This window comes from Hyperolius riggenbachi, chromosome 9, assembly GCF_040937935.1.
Source record: "Hyperolius riggenbachi isolate aHypRig1 chromosome 9, aHypRig1.pri, whole genome shotgun sequence".
NCBI classification, from domain to species: Eukaryota; Metazoa; Chordata; class Amphibia; order Anura; family Hyperoliidae; genus Hyperolius; species Hyperolius riggenbachi.
In genome coordinates, this window is record NC_090654.1 from 169747665 (window position 1) to 169769793 (window position 22129).

The following is a 22129-nucleotide window of genomic DNA, read 5'->3' on the forward strand; positions in this document are numbered from 1 at the left end:
AGTATAAATGGGGAAGTATTTCGTATATATAGGGAAGTATTTAGTATAAATGGGGAAGTATTTAGTGTAAATGGGGAAGTATTAAGTATAAATGGGGGAGTATTTAGTATGAATGGGGGAGTATTTAGTATAAATGGGGGGAGTATTAAGTATGAATGGGGGTGTATTAAGTATAAATGGGGGTGTATTAAGTATAAATGGGGGAGCATTTAGTATAAATGGGGGTGTATTTAGTATAAGAGGAGTATTTAGTATAAATGGGGGTGCATTAAGTATACATGAGGGAGTATTTAGTATAAATAGGGGAGCATTTAGTATAAATGGGGGAGCATTTAGTATAAATGGGGGAGTATTTATGGGGGAGAATTTAGTATAAATGGGGGAGCGTTAAGTATAAATGTGGGTGTTTAAGAGAATATTTAGTATAAATGGGGGAGTATTTAGAATAAATGGGGGAGTATTTAGTATAAATGGGGAGCATTTAGTATAAATGGGGGAGCATTTATAAATTGGATGTATTAAGTATAAATGGGGGAGTATTTAGTATAAATGGGGCGTATTAAGTATAAATGGGGGAGTATTAAGTGTAAATGGGGGAGTATTTAGTATAAATGGGGGAATATTTAGTATAAATGGGGGAGCATTTAGTATAAATGGGGGAGCATTTATAAATGGGATGTATTAAGTATAAATGGGGGAGTATTTAGTATAAATGGGGTATAAATGGGCGAGTATTAAGTGTAAATGGGGGAGTATTTAGTATAAATGGAGGAGTATTAAGTATAAATGGGGAAGTATTTCGTATATATAGGGAAGTATTTAGTGTAAATGGGGGAAGTATTAAGTATAAATGGGGGAGTATTTAGTATAAATGGGGGGAGTATTTAGTATAAATGGAGGAGTATTTAGTATAAATGGGGGAGTATTTAGTATAAATGGGGGAGTATTTAGTATAAATGGAGGAGTATTTAGTATAAATGGGGGAGTATTTAGTATAAATGGGGGAGTATTTAGTATAAATGGAGGAGTATTAAGTATAAATGGGGGAGTATTTAGTATAAATGGGGGAGTATTTAGTATAAATGGGGGGGAGTATTAAGTATAAATGGGGGTGTATTAGGTATAAATGGGGGTGTATTAGGTATAAATGGGGGTGTATTTAGTATAAGAGGAGTATTTAGTATAAATGGGGGTGCATTAAGTATACATGGGGGAGTATTTAGTATAAATGGGGGAGCATTTAGTATAAATGGGGGAGTATTTAGTATAAATGGGGGAGTATTTAGTATAAATGGGGGGAGTATTAAGTATGAATGGGGGTGTATTAAGTATAAATGGGGGAGCATTTAGTATAAATGGGGGTGCATTTAGTATAAGAGGAGTATTTAGTATAAATGGGGGTGCATTAAGTATACATGGGGGAGTATTTAGTGTAAATGGGGGAGCATTTAGTATAAATAGGGGAGCATTTAGTATAAATGGGAGAGTATTTATGGGGGAGAATTTAGTATAAATGGGGGAGCGTTAAGTATAAATGGGGGAGCATTTAGTATAAATGGGGGAGCATTTCGTATAAATGGGGGTGTATAAGAGAATATTTAGTATAAATGGGGGAGTATTTAGTATAAATGCGGGAGCATTTAGTATAAATGGGGGAGCATTTCGTATAAATGGGATGTATTAAGTATAAATGGGGGAGTATTTAGTATAAATGGGGTGTATTAAGTATAAATGGGGGAGTATTAAGTGTAAATGGGGGAGTATTTATAAATGGGATGTATTAAGTATAAATGGGGGAGTATTTAGTATAAATGGGGTGTATTAAGTATAAATGGGGGAGTATTAAGTGTGAATGGGGGAGTATTTAGTATAAATGGGGGAGCATTAAGTATAAATGGGGAGCATTTATGGGGGAGTATTTAGTATAAATGGGGAGTATTTAGTATAAATAGGGGAGCATTTAAGTATAAATGGGGGAGTATTTATGGGGGAGTATTTAGTATAAATGGGGGAGTATGTAGTATAAATGGGGGAGTATGTAGTATAAATGGGGGAGTATTAAGTATAAATGGGGGAGTTTTTAGTATAAATGGGGTGTATTAAGTATAAATGGGGGAGTATTTAGTAGAAATCGGGGAGTATTTAGTATAAATGGGGGAGCATTTAGTATAAATGGGGAACATTTAGTATAAATGGGGGAGCATTTATAAATGGGATGTATTAAGTATAAATAATGGCAGTATTTGTATAGCGCCTTTCTCCTGTCGGACTCAAAGCGCTTGCGAGGCAGCCACTAGAGCGCACTCAGTAGGCAGTAGCAGTGTTAAGGAGACTTGCCCAAGAAACTCCTTACTGAAATAGGTGCTGGCTTACTGAACAGGCAGAGCCGAGATTTGAACCCAGGTCTCCCGTGTCAGAGGCAGAGCCCTTAACCATTACACTATCCAGCCACTAAATGGGGGAGTATTTAGTATAAATGGGGTGTATTAAGTATAAATGGGGGAGTATTAAGTGTAAATGGGGGAGCATTTATAAATGGGATGTATTAAGTATAAATGGGGGAGTATTTAGTATAAATGGGGTATAAATGGGCGAGTATTAAGTGTAAATGGGGGAGTATTTAGTATAAATGGGGGATTATTTAGTATAAATGGGGGAGCATTTAGTATAAATGGGAAAGTATTTATGGGGGAGAATTTAGTATAAATGGGGGAGCGTTAAGTATAAATGGGGGAGCGTTTAGTATAAATGGGGGAGCATTTCGTATAAATGGGGGCGTATAAGAGAATATTTAGTATAAATGGAGGAGTATTTAGTATAAATGCGGGAGCATTTAGTATAAATGGGGGAGCATTTATAAATGGGATGTATTAAGTATAAATGGGGGAGTATTTAGTATAAATGGGGTGTATTAAGTATAAATGGGGGAGTATTAAGTATAAATGGGGGAGCATTTATAAATGGGATGTATTAAGTATAAATGGGGGAGTATTTAGTATAAATGGGGTATAAATGGGTGAGTATTAAGTGTAAATGGGGGAGTATTTCGTATAAATGGGGGATTATTTAGTATAAATGGGGGAGCATTTAGTATAAATGGGAAAGTATTTATGGGGGAGAATTTAGTATAAATGGGGGAGCGTTAAGTATAAATGGGGGAGCGTTTAGTATAAATGGGGGAGCATTTCGTATAAATGGGGGCGTATAAGAGAATATTTAGTATAAATGGAGGAGTATTTAGTATAAATGCGGGAGCATTTAGTATAAATGGGGGAGCATTTATAAATGGGATGTATTCAGTATAAATGGGGGAGTATTTAGTATAAATGGGGTGTATTAAGTATAAATGGGGGAGTATTAAGTGTAAATGGGGGAGTATTTATAAATGGGATGTATTAAGTATAAATGGGGAGTATCTAGTATAAATGGGGTGTATTAAGTATAAATGGGGGAGTATTAAGTGTAAATGGGGGAGTATTTAGTATAAATGGGGGAGCATTTAGTATAAATGGGGAGCATTTATGGGGGAGTATTTAGTATAAATGGGGAGTATTTAGTATAAATGGGGGAGCATTTAAGTATAAATGGGGGAGTATTTATGGGGGAGTATTTAGTATAAATGGGGGAGTATGTAGTATAACTGGGGGAGTATTAAGTATAAATGGGGGAGTTTTTAGTATAAATGGGGTGTATTAAGTATAAATGGGGGAGTATTTAGTAGAAATCGGGGAGTATTTAGTATAAATGAGGGAGCATTTAGTATAAATGGGGGAGCATTTATAAATGGGGTTTATTAAGTATAAATGGGGGAGTATTTAGTATAAATGGGGGAGCATTTAGTATAAATGGGGGAGCATTTATGGGGGAGTATTTAGTATAAATGAAGGAGTATTTAATATAAATGGAGGAGTATTAGGTATAAATGGGGGAGTATTTAGTATAAATGGGGGAGTATTTACCGTAGTATAAATGGGGTAGCATTTAGTATAAATGGGGGAGTATTTATGGAGGAGTATTTAGTATAAATGGAGGAGTATTAAGGATAAATGGGGGTGAGCTGAGTGAATTGATGCTCCCCCTCCTACACTGCGCCCTGAGGCTGGAGCCTCTCTCACCTCTACCTCGGCCCGGCCCTGAGCACGGGCCTATGCCCCTGCTGGGTGAATGCTTCACTTTCCCTTTCACAAGCAATGTGGGCTGTCCTCATTATTATTTGTATCCAAACTGCTGCTGATCGATCACGTTGTTGATCGGGAGCAGATTAGACATTTAGGAAATAATTGTCAGATCCTGTCAGTCAGATGAGAAATTGCATTATGTCTACCCCAGTGTCCTACGATATTATTATACTGTATTGTGCATAGCTGAGGAAGACCTTTCAGGAATCCCCCCCCCCCTTGAAAATCCTATTCTAGACATTTTCCATCTTGGTTACCTTTGAATGAAGCTCATCCTGACATAATTTCCTCCCTCACTCTTTTTTCTCCTCGTGCTAATTGTGTATTCCTTACCCGCCCTCCTCCCAGAGTCTTCAGACACTCCCACTGAGGTCTATACTAGGAAGTGCACTGTCTTATGTCATTAGAAGGAGGGGAAATAAAGGGAACAGGAGGAATATATTATAGATAAAAATAACCCCTGCATGCAACTGTTTTGCCAGCCAATGGCAATGGCAATTAAAGGGCCAATGCACCTAATGTGATAACTTCGAACCATAACAGCAGAAAAAGTTTTGAATACAGGATTCACATCTTTAACACTTAATACACTTTATTACTTAATACACAATCCCGCTTTAACTCACCAATCCTCGCTATTAGGATTTCTCTGCTTGCCTCACGGTATAACTTCTATGATGCCTTCTAGTGGCGCCTCTTATTACGTGCTTCACTGCAGGGTGTCATAGAAGTTAGAGCATAACAGACATGAACATGAAAGACAGAAGTAGGACAGACATTTCTGGAACCACCATTAATTTTTCACATACATTGAAGAAAACAGATGTAAATTGAAACATCAATTTGATCATTTACAGACTACAAATAAGAAAACACACAGCAAGAAAACTTTGACTTAAAGTGACATGAACATTGAGGCTACCATAACGGTACCAAGTTGTAGAGATGCCATTTGTATAGCTGTTTTACTGACTTTTTGTCTTAAGCCTGCCCCGAGTCATGCATCTGCAACAAAGTAGTATAGTTAGATTAGAATAACACCTGATATTGACATTTATTTTGGTTTAGTGCTTTAGAAAATGTTAGAATCAGAGCATTTGCCATGTTAGGCAAAAAAACACAGTGCAGGTAATTATAGCTTTCTCTTACAGGAGGACACTGGGATTTTATTTTTAAGGCTGGATATCCGCTTTACAGCCTTATTCACACTGTGAGTTCCAGTGAGTTTTGATGCACTACACTTAGGGCTTTATTCACAAAGCTGTGCTAACTGTTTAGCATAGGCGTGCTAAACAGTTAGCACGTGAAGTGCCGTTCGCGGACTTTTGCGTGTGCCAAGTGCCGCGATTCGCGTGATAGCTGAATTTTGCGCGGGCTAATTGCCGCGAATCGTGGCAATTTGCGCATGCAAGAGTCAGAGATCGCGTGAATCGCGGCACTTTGCGCACGCAACAGTCCATGAACGGCACTTCACATGTTAACTGTTTAGCACGGCTTTGTGAATCAAGTGTGCGTTTTACATGGTCACATGATAGTCCATAAACGTTCATTTACTCATTCACATTACAACAGTAAGCTGCTGTGCAGAGCATTTCAACTCGTCGGGAGTGAAAATGCGGGGAAATACATAGAAATGCACAGCTCACAAACCAATTTATGAGTTGTTATTCACACATTTTAATGCATTTCAATTCACTAACTAATGATACAAAGGCAAGCAAGGATGTTTGCCTAGATAAACCAATTTTGACTAGAGCAACAGTCTGTTAAATGAAAACAAAATATTGGTTGATTTGGTCCGCCACTCTACTCTTTTTTATTAGTTTCCTTGATAAAGCTGCCCTACGATGTTTTTCACACAGAAACCTGATCACTTTGCTTTGCAAGAATACATGTTAGACTTGTGATGCTGTACAAACAACGAGCCAAATTTTTCTTTATAATCCTAAATCACAATCCACCACTGAAAATGGGCCGCCCTACCTTCACAGAAACTTAATGAATTTAAGTATAATGTCTTTGATAATTTCCCTTTAATGTTCATGTGAAACCACATTATACACCTTCATAAATATTATTTAATAATGGCTATTAGTTACTTAACCTGCGCCTGTTTGATTTATGATCCCTGGCGCCTTTTCCCCAATTAGAGTAAAATGCGGTGTTCAGATATGGGCAAGTTCAGATGAACTGGCCATAAAAGAGAACAACTCCTCGTGCTCTCAACAGCCTGCACACGCCCAAATAATTTGGAAGGGGTTCTAAGAGCTTTTTCAGCAGAGAGATATTTCTTACTCTTTGAAATCTCAAATGTCTCCTGCACACTTTACCCTATAGGCTTTTGTCTGTAACTCTGCTTCCATATAAATCAGATGAAACACACATGAAGATACAGTACTTTATTTGAATATCTACAATTTACAGTGCTTGGCACAGCTCTTTTTTGTAAACAGAACTGCAGGAAAAAAATAGTATTGTAAAGAACAAAGTCTAGATTTGTTAACATCTGTTTTGTACAGCTTGGTACACAGCTTGGTACAGAGATTGCAGAGCTGTGGGTAAGTATGCCTAGCTTAAAGGTGGGCTTAGTGTTAAGGTAGGATTAATGTGATGATGGGATGAGTGTAGTGCTTAAGTTAGTCTTGTGTTAAGGGTAGCGTTAGACATAGTTCATTCGAGTATGTTAGTGTTCGGCTACTTAGGTGTCCAGTTACTGTTATTGGTATTCACAAGGAGTATATTTAGTATTAGGATTTACAAACCTTTAAGAGCAACTCAAAAGTCAATAACCATGATGCCTTTGGTTTGCAGACAGCAGGAAGAGGCAGGACTGACATATACATCACAGATCTCAAAGCCACTATATTATTATTATTATTATAATTATTCATTTATATACAACAACATCATCTGTGGTGCTGTACAATAAAAGTTTAACAAACAAGTTGCAAGGACAGACAAGGACAACACAGATTGTATGACACATAAAATTCTAAAGACAAATGAAGTCATTTCAGTAAGCAAATACAGCAATACCAAGATACAATAGGAGAGAATGCCCTTACTATTCAAGATGACTGTCTAACAGCATAAAAGATGGGCACAGGAAGTAATATGAGATGGGGAAGGGTTTATAAACTGTTTAAAAGATTGAAATATGAACCTGATGCAGGAAGCAGCTGTAATATTGTTGTGCCCATGCAGTGCATGGCATTTTCACTGATACTACAATGGGGGGAGCGTGCTGTAACCTATTAATGCAGCACACCTTGGCTTAAAGCTTAAAGGGAACCTTAACTGAGCCAGAAAAAAAGTTTCACTTACTTGGGGTTTCCACCAGCCCCCCGCAGATGTTCTGGGCCCGCACCATCACTCACCGATCATCCGGTCCTCCACCATGGCTCAGTTTATTTTCTGGCGACTGGCCAGTCACCGAGCCAGTGCGCTTGCGTGTCCCTGGCCGGGTATGTCCTTGATCGTGCTCCCATCCCTGTGGCCGTCTTGCACATGCACAGTTCTCGAACTACGTACATACCTGTACTGCGCATGTGCAGAACGGCCACAGGGACAGGAGTGTGATTAACTGGCCAGTCACCAAAAGTGAGACTGAGCCACAGTGATCAGTGAGTGATATACATATGCAATGCATAGAGGGAAATACTGGTTGCTTGGCAGGTGGAAACAGCTGTTATTTCCCACCAGGCTGATACATAGTAAACTGTCAGGACCTAAGTGCTGTCATCACAGCCATGCAAACCTCCCTGATGATCTATTTAAGAAAAGGTAAAAATCTCTCATGGGTATCAGCTACTGATTAGGATGAAATTCAATCCCTGGTTACAGTTCCTCTTAAAGCACCAATCCTTTTGATTGTGATCACTGTCATTGGCTAACCATTATAACAGGGTCAGGAGCCAATTTGATTGGCTCATGTCTGGCTCAGGGAGCTTACCTGTCATTAGACAATAACCGTGGAAGCACATGGCCATGGGATATTAACATTTACACCCTGGCAGGGATAAGAGGTCCCAAACAAGCCATAGATTTCAATCATCAGCGTCTTCAACAGGTTTAAGATATTTTCTTCTCTTTTTTTTTTTTTTTTTGTGATTCTATGTATGTATGTTTTATGGATTCTTTTTGAATGTAAGATTGCATGGTTTAAGAATATGGCATTAAAATCAGTGTATGGGTGGCCAGCATAAGAGTAGACCGGTGAATCTAGTCCCCTAATAAAGCTTGCATTTAAGAAACCATGTCAGTTAAAATTTCAAACTCAACAGGTTTATTTTTTTCTGATTTTCAAAGTGCTGTTATTTGTATTGTTCTTTTTTGAGTTCTTATATACTGTTCCATAATATTTTGGATGCAAACCATCACAGTGTGCTGCATAATCATCAATACACAAAAACCTTTGTCAACACATTATTATTCTCCTTCAAATGTATTGCATTAACACAGTGTGGGGAATGTTCTGTTAATCAGCCTGAGAACATCCACAGTCAAATCAGATGATCACAATTCAAAGTGACAGGAAGATGACAGCATGAGATTGTTCTCCCTATTCGGCTCATCATGCTGAGCATTCCTTCATCATTTAAATATCGAACATTTGTACATGAAAGAAAGAAAATTAAAGACATTTGGGTTTTTTCCACGCTGCAATCTAAAATTCTTGGATGTGCTGTTTGCATTGTTTAGAGGGTATGAGAGGACTTTATAGGAACTGAGCGATTCTCACTTTAACACTTTACCATTCACCAAAAACTCAGTGGGACTGAACTTTACCGTGCAGCCAAAGTGCAAGCACAGCATATACAGAAATTTCATTGATACCCATTTCCATGCAAAAAAATACATTTTTACAGTTAAAAAGTAAGGAAGCAAAAGTTTGCAACCCTTACCCAGATCATACTGGACCCCAGTAAGGGTTGCTGAAGGTTTATTAGGTAGGGAGTTGTCTGACTGTAGTCGTGTTAGCAGTTGTGTGACTGTAGTCCTGCTGACGCACTTACCATGGAAACTATAACCTAAGACAGTTTGGATCTACGAAAAAAAAAATCCTCTAGTGGTTGCGCACATGCATTGAGGAGTAAACCACCCCTTACTCCACAGCGTTTCAGTGACCTTCACAATGGTCCAATATAATTTCAGATCATTGTCAAGGCCGAGTTTAGAATGTTTTGCCCCAGGGCAAATGTCTTGTTGCTTCCATGTGCAGCAGCCGCTCTCTTTCATGTACCATGACTTTAGGCATCAGAACCTCCCTTTCACAGAGCCACGACAGTGACAACAAGGTCCTCCAGCACCCAAGGGTGAGACACCAAAGTGCGCCCCTTCATCCCTCCCACCCCAGCCATCACATACTGATTGCTATTAGAGTAAGAGGTGCCCCAGGGCCCCCAACCCTCCTAACACCTTAATCTCTAGTTATCTGGCTTGCAGTCACTGGTATGTATCCCCATTTCTGATGTGGCTCTGCTTCAAACACAATATGGGAATGATAGCTGAGTGAGCTGTGCGCCCCTTCTTACACTGCGTCCTGAGGCTGGTGCCTCTCTCGCCTCTGCCTTGGCCCAGCCCTACCCTTCCCTTTCATATGTTACTACCCTTTCATAGTCTCCTTTTTTTCATTTGCAGCAACCCTTCTTTGATTTCTAGCCATACTCTTAGGCAGCACTTGTCCAAGGCCTAGTCCTTTAGGACCTTTTCCAGAAATATAAAACTAATGATTCTTAATAAATCCAGGCCACATTTGGATGATCATTTTTTTGTCAGTGACCCCAAGCCCAGGAGATCCTTCTATTCCAGTGTATTGATAGATAATGCATGTTTGTTTGTGTAAATGAACCCTGAACTATAAGAACGCAGAAGATGCCAATGCCAAAACAGTGACTGATAAGTTATTAGAAGCACTTTTAGGGAACGCAGTGTGTTATTCAATCTTTAACGTCTTCCAGTAGCCAGTAAAGACTGTGAGGACTTTTATAAAGCATAGTCTCGTTGTTCTAACTCACTGCAGTAGTAAGGCCTAATTTGCAGGACTTTATCTGACACCTTGTGGCAACACAGACACTGGATGCAACAGTTAGTATTTTGATATTAACTTGTGATAGTGAGATAACATTTGTAAACTAACTTCACGGGTTCATCAATGTTTGTAAAGTGACATGTTTACTACATTGCCTGTAGCACAAAGTGCTGGCAACTCTCTTTGTCAAACAACACCCAGTGGCATTAACAGATCTCAGGCCCATAATGCATGGAAGTCTTTGGCTCTGACATTGAGCTGCACCCTGTCCCTTTCAGCAATCCACAAATCAGTCAGAGCACTTCAGCTGCACGTAATTGTAACCTGAGGTTGGTTGACAGCAGCAGGAGCTGGGACAGAGTGCTAAATTCAGAAATCTAAAGCTAGACATACACTGTACATTCATAAGTAAATGACACCACAATCAATTTCTGTTTAAAATGTATTCAATATTTATAGGACAAGCTTATTCTCCAATCGAAAAATATAAAAATCAATAGGACAAGCCTTTGTGTGAGTAAAGCCAGATGATATTAGGCTGATTAGGGATGAGCTGTGGTGGGAGTGGTATGCAAGCAACATTCGCATTGTATGCACTGGGCAAAAACAAACAAACAATATTATTCTTATTAATTTATTAAACGCCAGCATACAGAATTGCGTAGTGCTGCACAGATTAAGAAACAAACATGGGGTAAATTATACAGACAATGGCATACACAAAGTATATTACACAAAGTTATTAACACATTAGTACATAATACAGAATTGGTTAACATAGTAATTGCTTATTTACCAGGGAGGGATTGGATATCTTGGAGGCAACTTATTAAAGGAGTCCTACGCCCACATGCATGGAGCTATTCATCCTCACCTCCCCTAGTACAAGATGTGGATGAGTCTCTTGTCCATAATTTTGCAATAGAGTGAATCCAGGAACACACTCTGTAATCAATTTTCTCTTAAAAATGCTTCCAGCAATGAATAGTGAAATATTAAAAAAAAAAAAAAAAACATATACATGACATGTGCCTAATAGGTATATGTTTTTACATATTTAATGTTGATTGTTGGAAGCATTTTTAAGAGCAGTTGGAGTTTTATTGACGTGTGCTCCTGGATTTACTCTATTGCAATGCTATACAATACTTGATTTCTGTCTAGAAGCTGCACGGTCTACTGCATTGGAGTCAGTTGTGCTTAGCAAGCAATCATTTGGTGTGCATCAAACTTTTTCTTCTGTTTATCGTTTCTTGACCATAACATTAATACAATACAATAATACAATAACATTTCTATAGCGCTTTTCTCCCATAGGACTCAAAGCGCTTAGGCTCTCTCAGATTCAGTAATTAGTAGGATGAAGTATTCACACAACAAAAGTTATATTTCTGCAAATGCCAGACTGAACAGGTGGGTTTTCAGTCTGGATTTAAACACGTCCAGGGATGGGGCTGTCCTGATCTGTTGAGGTAAGGAGTTCCAAAACGTAGGGGCAGCATGACAGAAGGCTCTGGGACCAAAAGTTTCTAAGTGGACTCTGGGTATGACTAGATTATTAGAACCTGTGGATCTGAGAATGCGGGGATTGCTTCGCAGCTGTAACATATCTTTCATGTATCCAGGGCCCAGATTATTCAGGGATTTAAATGTCAGTAGGCCGATCTTGAATAGGACCCTCCATTCTATAGGTAGCCAGTGAAGGGAATGCAGGACTGGCGTTATGTGGCAGTGACGGGGTTGGTTGGTTAGCAGTCTGGCAGCAGTATTCTGTATCAGCTGTAGACGGTACAAGGCCTTTTTTGGAAGGCCAGTGTAGAGAGCATTGCAGTAGTCCAGTCGGGATGTGATGAAGGTGTGGACTAAGGTTGGCAGATCTTCTGGGGGTATGAGGTGCTTGATTTTTGCAATGTTCTTCAGGTGAAAATAGGATGATTTCACCACAGCAGAGATTTGAGTTCTGAAGTTTAAATCCCCATCAACTAGAACTCCCAGGCTACGCACATGATCAGAGCTGCGTAGATCCGTGCCTCCTATTCCCAGTGGTGAAGACTGCAAGTTAAGTTGTTTTGTTATCATGCTCTGCCCTCCAATCAGAAGGACTTCAGTTTTGTCTGCATTTAGTTTCAGCCAGTTGTCATTCATCCATTGCTGTAGTTCACGTAAGCAGGCGTTTATAGTTAGAGTTGGGTCTGTCACACCAGGCTTGAAGGAAAGATATAGTTGGGTGTCATCTGCATAGCAGTGGTATGTCAGGCCATGTTTTTGGATTAGTTTTCCCAACGGTAGCATGTAAATCGTGAAAAGCAGGGGAGAGAGGATTGAGCCCTGGGGCACCCCATACTTAAGTGTTACAGGGGTGGACAGGAAGGGCCCCATAGACACTTTGTGGGTTCATTGAACCACTTGGGATAAATCCAGGAGTTATAACATTTAAAAAGCAATTCAAGAAATTCTTTTTTTTTTTTTAATTTTTACTTTTCACACATTTTCATGCATTTTCATGAACGTGCATGGTATTCAGTTCACACAGCTCCAGAAATGTGATGGTCACTCGATCGATGAAGCACTAAAGTGCCTCGTAATTGACATTCCAAACTGATTAAAATTAATGGGCCTGATCTTGTTCACTTTTTTCCTAAGTTTTCTCCTTGATATTTCCATATTATCAGTAAAATGTCTTTTAAGCCACCAACATGCAAGAAAATACACAGGACTCATTTTGACAATACTTTTTCACCTACTTTTTGGAACTTCTTCAGTTGCAGAGTGAAAAAGTTATTTTATGCAGAAGGTGAAAAATGAGCTCTTTTAAAGAAGATCACAAGCGAAGCACCAACTCCATGCAATTCTGGGATTTATTAGATCAGCAAAAAAGGCATACATGCGTGGGGGGTACAAACAGCCATTTTGCGGGGCTCCCGCTTCCTCAGAGACCAATAGGTGCCCCGCGAAACGGCTGTAAGGCCGGTGTTTGTACCCCCCACGCATGTATTCTTTTTTGCTGATCTAATAAAACCATGAATTGCATGGAGTTGGTGCTTTGCCTGTGATCTTCTGTAAAATTGACTAATCTACTGCAGAGCACATCCAAAGAAGATAGATCAGCTGTTGATGTTGCTGGCCACTGTGTCTGGTGCCAACTCCTACCTCTACCTGCATACTGAAAAATTATCTCCTAGGAGAAAACCTAGGAAAAAAAGTTAATTGGATTGGACCCATTGTATTGTTTGTGGCCACCTAACAGGAATCCACTAACTCGCAGTAAACTTTGATACTCCTGTCTGACAGTTTCTGTTTCAAGCACTGTGGAATGACTATTTCATATGAATATAAAAACAGTAATCAAATAATGTTTATTGAACCTAAAATAATAAAAAATAAAATAATGAGGTAATTAAAACAAAATAATGAGTTGAAACACAAGCTCTAAGTTTAATTCCTTTTTGGTGTTTACAATATGGTTCCTAAGCTATCAGCCAAATGAATCAGCTGGACAGATTGTCATAAAACAGGACCCAAAGGGCACCTGTCTGAAAAGCAACACAAGTTATGAAGAAATATTTGGCTTAGTGCACAGACTATATCAAACATCAGACTAAACTAGGAGGTTCCCAGTAATGAGATGGAGATCATAGGTCACCGTATGTCACATGTAATGCTTTGCTGTACATAGAAGTGTTTCACTCTTTCCACAACTTTTTCTTCTAATTTATTTTTCTCCATATTTTTTCTCCAGACTGGACAATTTTTTGGGGAAGTGGAAGGCGCTGTGATGAATAAATTGTTAACAATGGGTTCATTTAAAAGGTAAGCACTGGAATATTTCTGCCACAGAGGTAACGATGAATGTTATGGGTTGTTCAGAGTCACTTTGCATTGGCAGTTAGAAAGAGATTCTCATTAGCCCATCTGGTAGATATTCAATAGTCCTTGTATACACACTGAATATATTTAGGGCAATGAAAACTACTCCTCAAAGTTCTATTAAAGGGAAGTTAGTGTAAGCTGTGACTTGTTGTAACTCTGGAATGAACTTCATTCATCAAATGAAGAATTTCCTTAATTGAACTGGCAGCTCCTGAAGAAATGATGAGGGTCTGGGTAAGAGAGGTAGATTTCTTTTAAATAAAAAACATTGCTAGGCTTCCATTGCAGGCATTACATAAAGTATCACAACCCAGAGTACGGAACTGTTTATTTGCATCACTTAGACAAGATTGTCCTATTAAACTGAGTTTTCCAGACTATGTAGATATATTAATATTAGGCTGTGCTTACAGTATAATGTTTCTATCCAATACACATAAGTTAACACATTCTAGGGCCAGTATATGCGCAAACATCAAATGTGTATGGTTTTTTTTGGGGGGGGGGGGGGGTGGAACAGCATGCCAGGAGTAACCCATTCAGGCACAGAGAGAACCTACAATTTCCAGCAGCTAGTGATCCAGTCTAGCTTCATTCATAAGCTGCACCCACGTGCTAGATTTGTCTCATTACAAACCATTGTACTTCATCGTTTCACAAAAAAATCTACCTCAGTACAGAATCTTGCAGCATTACTTTGTAAACCATCATGATAAATCACTAAGGGACAAATGATAAATGAGCTCTATTGACTTTCGCTGTTCTTCCCACCACAGGGAGTCACTTAGTCATCCGTCACTTTGTCATCCACCTTGCTTTCCCAACACAGCACTGTAGGCTGGATGACCATAGCCAAGCAGCGAGTCTCCTACAGCAAAGTTCCCCAACCTTGTCCTCAAGGCCCACCAACAGTACATGTTTTGCAGCAAACCACACGCAATCACAGGTGGAGTAATTAGTGTCTCAGCAGAGCTGATTAACTACCTCTGTGGCTTTCTACAAAACATGCAGTGTTGGTGGGCCTTGAGGACAGGGTTGGTGAACACTGTACTACAGCATACTTTATGGCCCAAACAGTCACTTAGCATTTATTTCAGGCAACCACTCTTAATTGTGTGTACAAACATTTAGGCTGCACACAGACATTAAAGATTAGACAGTCAAGCAGTTATGACCTATCCACTCATGATCTGCCAGCTGCAGACTGCCTCATAAACACGAATACTTGGCTTGGCCAAGGATCTTTATTAATTTCTAAGCAGAAAGCAAGGTTGGGGAATATGAACTCACCTTTGCCGAATATCTCAGGATGGGTATTTTAGCAGTTGTAACAGGTGTGTTGTAAGTAAACAATTAACCTCTATGCTCTCATTTGTCATCCACTGAAAGAGATATAACCTTCCCTAGGGCAGAATGGAAATGGCCAGTACAAGCATTTTTTATTCCAGACAAATGGGCAGCTTAAATACAGTTCTTCTGATTAATGTTTTAATCTGCCAAAAGATCTTTCAACCCTGTCAGCAAGATTGCTGCTGAGGTTTGCCCCAAAGTGCACTCTGAAGTAGTTCACAAAAAGTGGCTAGGACTGTGAACAAATTCCTCTACAATGCAAAATTTCACAGAAAAAAGAAGAGTTAAGAAATGTATCTAAACAAAGTCAGCAGCTGCTAATCAGTTAGCTGGCAACTTATTACCTAACTAGCAGCTAGAGGCTTTCATTTATCTCAGGTTAATTCGATATTTTTATGTTAGATGTTGTATTTGTGCATCATTAGACTCTTATGGCACTACTGAGGGACATATATTTAAAATAACTGGTTAGTTTCTATAATTAACAGAAGCGCTTTTATATGTGCTGCAGAAAAAGTCATTTGAGTTTGATACTATTCTGGAGCACTAGAAGAAAGTATGTATCAACACTCCCAGTGCTAATAAATAAGCATCACTCGCTTCAGTTGTCAGGCAGATTAGATCAGGTTAGAGTTTAGGTAAGGATAATGTTAAGATTTTAGTTTGTATTCATGTATTGTTTGTGTGTGAATTGAAGTTATGTTTAGATATATGTAATAAGTGGCAAGCTCAGTTAGATGTTATCTACCAGTGGTGTAGTGGTCATCACTGCTGCGGGGCCTGTCACCAGGGCCACTTCTGAAGCCCTTGCCCCCTCCTTCCCATGGTTCCTATATTGTAGTCTATCTCTTGGTTCCTATAGCCACAGTATGTCCTCTGCTCCTGGTCCTACTTCCCATAATGTATTGAACACCTTTCATGTTTCCCCTGTAGTAGCAGCTTACCTAGCTGCACTGTGTGCAGCAGGAAATACAAAGCTGCATCCTCCCAGCACATCTTTCTGGCTAGCACTGAGATGAGCCAAAGCAAATCTGCATTGCCTCCCCTGGGGAACACTGCCCAAACTATGGGGGGACAAAGAGCAGTGAAAAGTATGCTATGGGCAATGGGTGTAGGACCAAGAGCAAGAGGCATTATGAGAAGGTCCTAAAGCAGGGGCATAACTACAATGAGCCAGACAGAGATCTATTGGGCCTCGTTGCACCTGGGAACCTCCTCAGGGAGGATTCCCATTGGTCTGTTAAATGACTTATAGTTAGCCCTGGCAACACTTTTAAAGATGCTTTGCTGGTGCAAGGGGAGTAACGTGTGGGAATTTGTTTATCGTCCTCATTCGTCAAACAACTTCACAGAGGATATTGGTGTGAGATCATTAAATAAAGGTAAACAAATTTGGTTAACTTAAAATATTGAAGGACTATTCTTGGTTTCATGGTAATGTTTTTATTTAAAATTTAAGTCTTTGTGGAAATGTGTAAGGAGTATTTCAGCACCCTTATACCCCTTTCACCTGTGAGTTGGGCATCTGGGGGAAAACCATGATCCCCCCAGGGCCTACACCTACAGGCATTGGGTAGTTACCCCACCATCCTTCTAGGCACCGGAAGTGGGGATGAGCCCCTGGGAGAGAGGCGGAGGTTTTGCTGCTCTTGTCTTCCAGAGCCCCCCCCCCCCTCCTTATTTCCTATGGCTGGTATAGCGCCACTCACTCAGTCCGAACCCTGAATTCTGGTTATACCAGCCTCCATTGGTGACAAGGGGTTAACAAGGATTGGGAGGGGGGCCCCATGCTGTCTGCATTTTTTAAATTTATAAAATGTGCATACAGTACGCGGAACTAATATATATTAAAGTGTACCACAGCAAAATGTCATTTTACCAGTTAAAAAAAAAACATTTTTTTCTTTGAAATTTTAAAAAAGATTTTCTCAAAAAATTATTTCTTTTTTTTTTTACTTGTTTCCACTATTCCTAACAACATACCTAGCAAATTTTGCGCCAATATAGTCTATGACTATGAGGGCTTTGCAATTAGCTACAGAATTCAGTGTTATTAGCTCTAATGCAAATGTCGTAATTCTGCTGAACTCTGGAAAATGTAATTTTATCGACTTTAAAAAATATATATTTTCTTTGAGCTATTCAAAATCAATTTTACTACAAGGTATTTTGTAATTTTTTTTTCACTTGTTCTCACTAGTCTCCCTAAGATATAAGATTGGATTTATGGGAACTTTGCAATTAACCTCAGAAGTTAGCAGTATTGTATACTCGTATAAATGTTGGAATTTACACATTCACATTACGCATTCCTACTCGGAATTATGAATTCTGCCAAATTCAATTGCTCATCCCTAGGGACTACGAGCAGGAGCATAGTATGTGCAGTATATTGAAAAAGTAAGAGCTTAGTATGAGATGCAGGACCCAGGCAGGGAAAAAGTATGTGGGAGCACGGACTTGAAAATGGGAAAAAAAGGTATGGAAAGAGGACCAGAAGCAGGGGCACAGTATAGGAGGGGGACCAAGATTGAGGAGCAAAATATGAAAAGGGGATCAGAGGCTGAGGGCGTAGTATTAAGGACTGAAAGCAGGGAGCACAATGTGAGAGGTGGTACTGGAGGGGGACTATACTATAGAAGATAGAGATGACCCGAACAGTTTGCCGGTGAATAGTTAGCAAACCAAGTTAGCTGAGAGCTGCACAAGCTGCGCGGTGAGCGCCTCTGTGTAACATCGGTTGCACGGAGATCTTCAATCAACGTAACAAGATCACAAGATAAGAGGATATTGGCGTGGGGACATTTTCTTAAAGTAACAGGTAAGTGTTTCTGGTTAATTAAGATTAATAGAATACTTTTTTAATTGTTGTGTTTTTATTTCATTTAACCCTTTGTGGAAATGGGTAAGGGGAACTTTGTACCCCTATACTCATTTCTCATGGGAGGGGGCGGGCATCTGGGGGTTCCCTTCGTAAAGGGGACTCCCAGATGCCACCATGAGCCCCCCAGGTAGTCGCTGCCCTACCTCCTCCTGGGGCACAGGATGTGGGGAGAGCCCCTTGTCCATGGATTGGACAAGGGTTCTGGGGGGGAGAGGGAGGCTTGGCTGCCCCTCCTCCCCAAAGTCCCCCCCATACCATAGACTAGGCAGGTTGGTATAGTCAGGGTGTGAAGCCCCACATGGCCGGGGCTCTGGATTCTAGCTATCCCAGCCTTCATGAGGACAAGGGCTTAAAAAGGCTCGGGAGGGGGGCCCCATGTCATTTTTTTTATTTAAAACAATGAACAGGAAAAAAATATGTTATATACACGTAAAAGAGACACTGAAGCGAAAACAAAATTATTATATAATGAATTAGTTGTGTAGTACGGATAATTACTAGAACATTAGTATCAAAAAAAAATTATCATATTTTTATTTTCAGTTATATAGTGTTTTTTATAACATTGCATCAATCTCTAATATTTGCAGTTAACAAACTACTCAGCATTCTAAATGATTTTATTGAGCAGCCCAGTGAACTTTTGACCTGTCCTGTAAGAAAAAGAAAATACTGTGACTGACAGTTGAGATAACAAGCTTCAGAAGACAGAGCTCTCTGTGACTTTGAAAGTCATGGAGCTCAATGGCTCTTTTGCATAGATAACAACTGGAGTTTCTTAACTTTTCCTGTACTGGAAACAATATTAGACTCATGTCTCTGTTACTGTTTTATTTCTTAGCTGTACTACACATACAAATCATTATATCCTAATTTTTCCAAAAAATACACAGTCTCTTTAACCAGTAATCTTCCTCTCTCCTGGAGTCTCACCATATAACACTTAAGGTCACTTGCAGGTAGTCAACAGATACACTCACCAGATATACTGACTCTTTTGCTACAGGAATCAGTATTAGCAGCGAAGGGCCTCAGCCCCACTTCTTGGCTATCTGGCTTCACCACTCTTCTATGCGCCCCACAGGGGCGTAACTAGAAATCACTGGGCCCCCCTGCAAATATTTGGATGGGGCCCCCCCCATAGGTGCCAAATAATCATAATGGGGCAGCGTTTCACTGTAAATTAATTGTAAAGTGGGCAGCATTTTACCAGACAATCGTAATGTGGGCCAGAAAATCGTAATGTGGGCAGAGTTCACCAGAAAATCGTAATGTGGGCCTTTAGAAAATCATAATGTGGGCAGAGTTCACCAGAAAATCGTAATGTGGGCAGAGTTCACCAGAAAATCATAATGTGGGCAGAGTTCACCAGAAAATCGTAATGTGGGCAGAGTTCACCAGAAAATCGTAATGTGGGCACCAGTCACCAGAAAATCGTAACGTGAGCAGCAGTCACCAGAAAATTGTAACGTGGACAGCATTCACCAGACAATCGTAATGTGGGCAGCGTTCACCAGAATATTGTAATGTGGGACAGAAAATCGTAATGTGGGCAGAGTTCACCAGAAAATCGTAATGTGGGCAGCGTTCACCAGAAAATTGTAACATGGACAGCATTCACCAGACAATCGTAACGTGGGCAGTGTTCACCAGAAAATTGTAATGTGGGCCAGAAAATCGTAATGTGGGCAGCGTTCACCAGAAAATCGTAGCGTGGACAGCATTCACCAGACAATTGTAACGTGGGCAGTGTTCACCAGAAAATCATAATGTGGGCCAGAAAATTGTAATGTGGGCAGAGTTCACCAGAAAATCGTAATGTGGGCAGCGTTCACCAGAAAATTGTAACATGGACAGCATTCACCAGACAATCGTAACGTGAGCAGTGTTCACCAGAAAATTGTAATGTGGGCCAGAAAATCGTAATGTGGGCAGCGTTCACCAGAAAATCGTAGCGTGGACAGCATTCACCAGACAATCGTAACGTGGGCAGTGTTCACCAGAAAATCGTAATGTGGGCCAGAAAATCGTAATGTGGGCAGAGTTCACCAAAAAATCGCAATGTGGGCAGCAGTCACCAGAAAATCGCCATGTGGGCAGCAGTCACCAGAAAATCGCAATGTGGGCATCAGTCACCAGAAAATCCTAATGTGGGCAGCAGTCACCAGAATATCGTAATGTGGGCAGCAGTCACCAGAAAATCCTAATGTGGGCAGCAGTCAGTCACCAGAATATCATAATGTGGGCAGCACAAACCAGAAAATCCTAATGTGGGCAGCAGTCACCAGAAAATCCTTATGTGGGCAGCAGTCACCAGAAAATCGCAATGTGGGCAGCAGTCACCTGAAAATCCTAATGTGGGTAGCATACACCAGAAAATCGTAATGTGGGCAGCAGACACCAGAAAATCGCAATGTGGGCAGCAGACACCTGAAAATCGCAATGTGGGCAGCAGACACCTGAAAATCGTAATGTGGGCAGCACACACCTGAAAATCGCAATGTGGGCAGCAGACACCTGAAAATCGTAATGTGGGCAGCAGACACCTGAAAATCGTAATGTGGGCAGCAGACACCTGAAAATCGTAATGTGGGCAGCAGACACCTGAAAATCGCAATGTGGGCAGCAGACACCTGAAAATCGCAATGTGGGCAGCAGTGACCAGAAAATCGCAATGTGGGCAGCAGTGACCAGAAAATCGTAATGTGGGCAGCAGACACCTGAAAATCGCAATGTGGGCAGCAGACACCAGAAAATCATAATGTGGGCAGCAGACACCAGAAAATCATAATATGGGCAGCAGACACCTGAAAATCTTAATGTGGGCAGCAGACACCTGAAAATCGTAATGTGGGCAGCAGACACCTGAAAATCGTAATGTGGGCAGCAGACACCTGAAAATCGTAATGTGGGCAGCAGACACCTGAAAATCGTAATGTGGGCAGCAGACACCTGAAAATCGTAATGTGGGCAGCAGACACCTGAAAATCGTAATGTGGGCAGCAGACACCTGAAAATCGTAATGTGGGCAGCAGACACCTGAAAATCGCAATGTGGGCAGCAGACACCAGAAAATCATAATGTGGGCAGCAGACACCAGAAAATCATAATATGGGCAGCAGACACCTGAAAATCTTAATGTGGGCAGCAGACACCTGAAAATCGTAATGTGGGCAGCAGACACCTGAAAATCGTAATGTGGGCAGCAGACACCTGAAAATCGTAATGTGGGCAGCAGACACCTGAAAATCTTAATGTGGGCAGCAGACACCTGAAAATCGTAATGTGGGCAGCAGACACCTGAAAATCGTAATGTGGGCAGCAAACACCTGAAAATCGTAATGTGGGCAGCAGACACCTGAAAATCGTAATGTGGGCAGCAGACACCTGAAAATCGTAATGTGGGCAGCAGACACCTGAAAATCGCAATGTGGGCAGCAGACACCAGAAAATCATAATGTGGGCAGCAGACACCAGAAAATCATAATATGGGCAGCAGACACCTGAAAATCTTAATGTGGGCAGCAGACACCTGAAAATCGTAATGTGGGCAGCAGACACCTGAAAATCGTAATGTGGGCAGCAGACACCTGAAAATCGTAATGTGGGCAGCAGACACCTGAAAATCGTAATGTGGGCAGCAGACACCTGAAAATCGTAATGTGGGCAGCAGACACCAGAAAATCATAATATGGGCAGCAGACACCTGAAAATCGTAATGTGGGCAGCAGACACCTGAAAATCGTAATGTGGGCAGCAGACACCTGAAAATCGTAATGTGGGCAGCAGACACCAGAAAATCGCAATGTGGGCAGC

At 40.5% G+C, this 22129-nt stretch overlaps 1 protein-coding gene across 4 annotated transcripts in view; it reads left to right on the forward strand.

Annotated features, from left to right (window-relative positions):
• The window catches only part of CACNA2D3 (calcium voltage-gated channel auxiliary subunit alpha2delta 3), a 1137695-nt gene that overhangs the window by 952348 nt on the left and 163218 nt on the right, over window positions 1–22129 (forward strand). For all 4 annotated transcript variants that reach the window (XM_068253668.1, XM_068253670.1, XM_068253669.1 and 1 more), the window contains one exon: window positions 13949–14019. In XM_068253668.1, the coding sequence (XP_068109769.1) occupies window positions 13949–14019 (71 nt within the window). The remainder of the gene's footprint in view (window positions 1–13948; window positions 14020–22129) is intronic.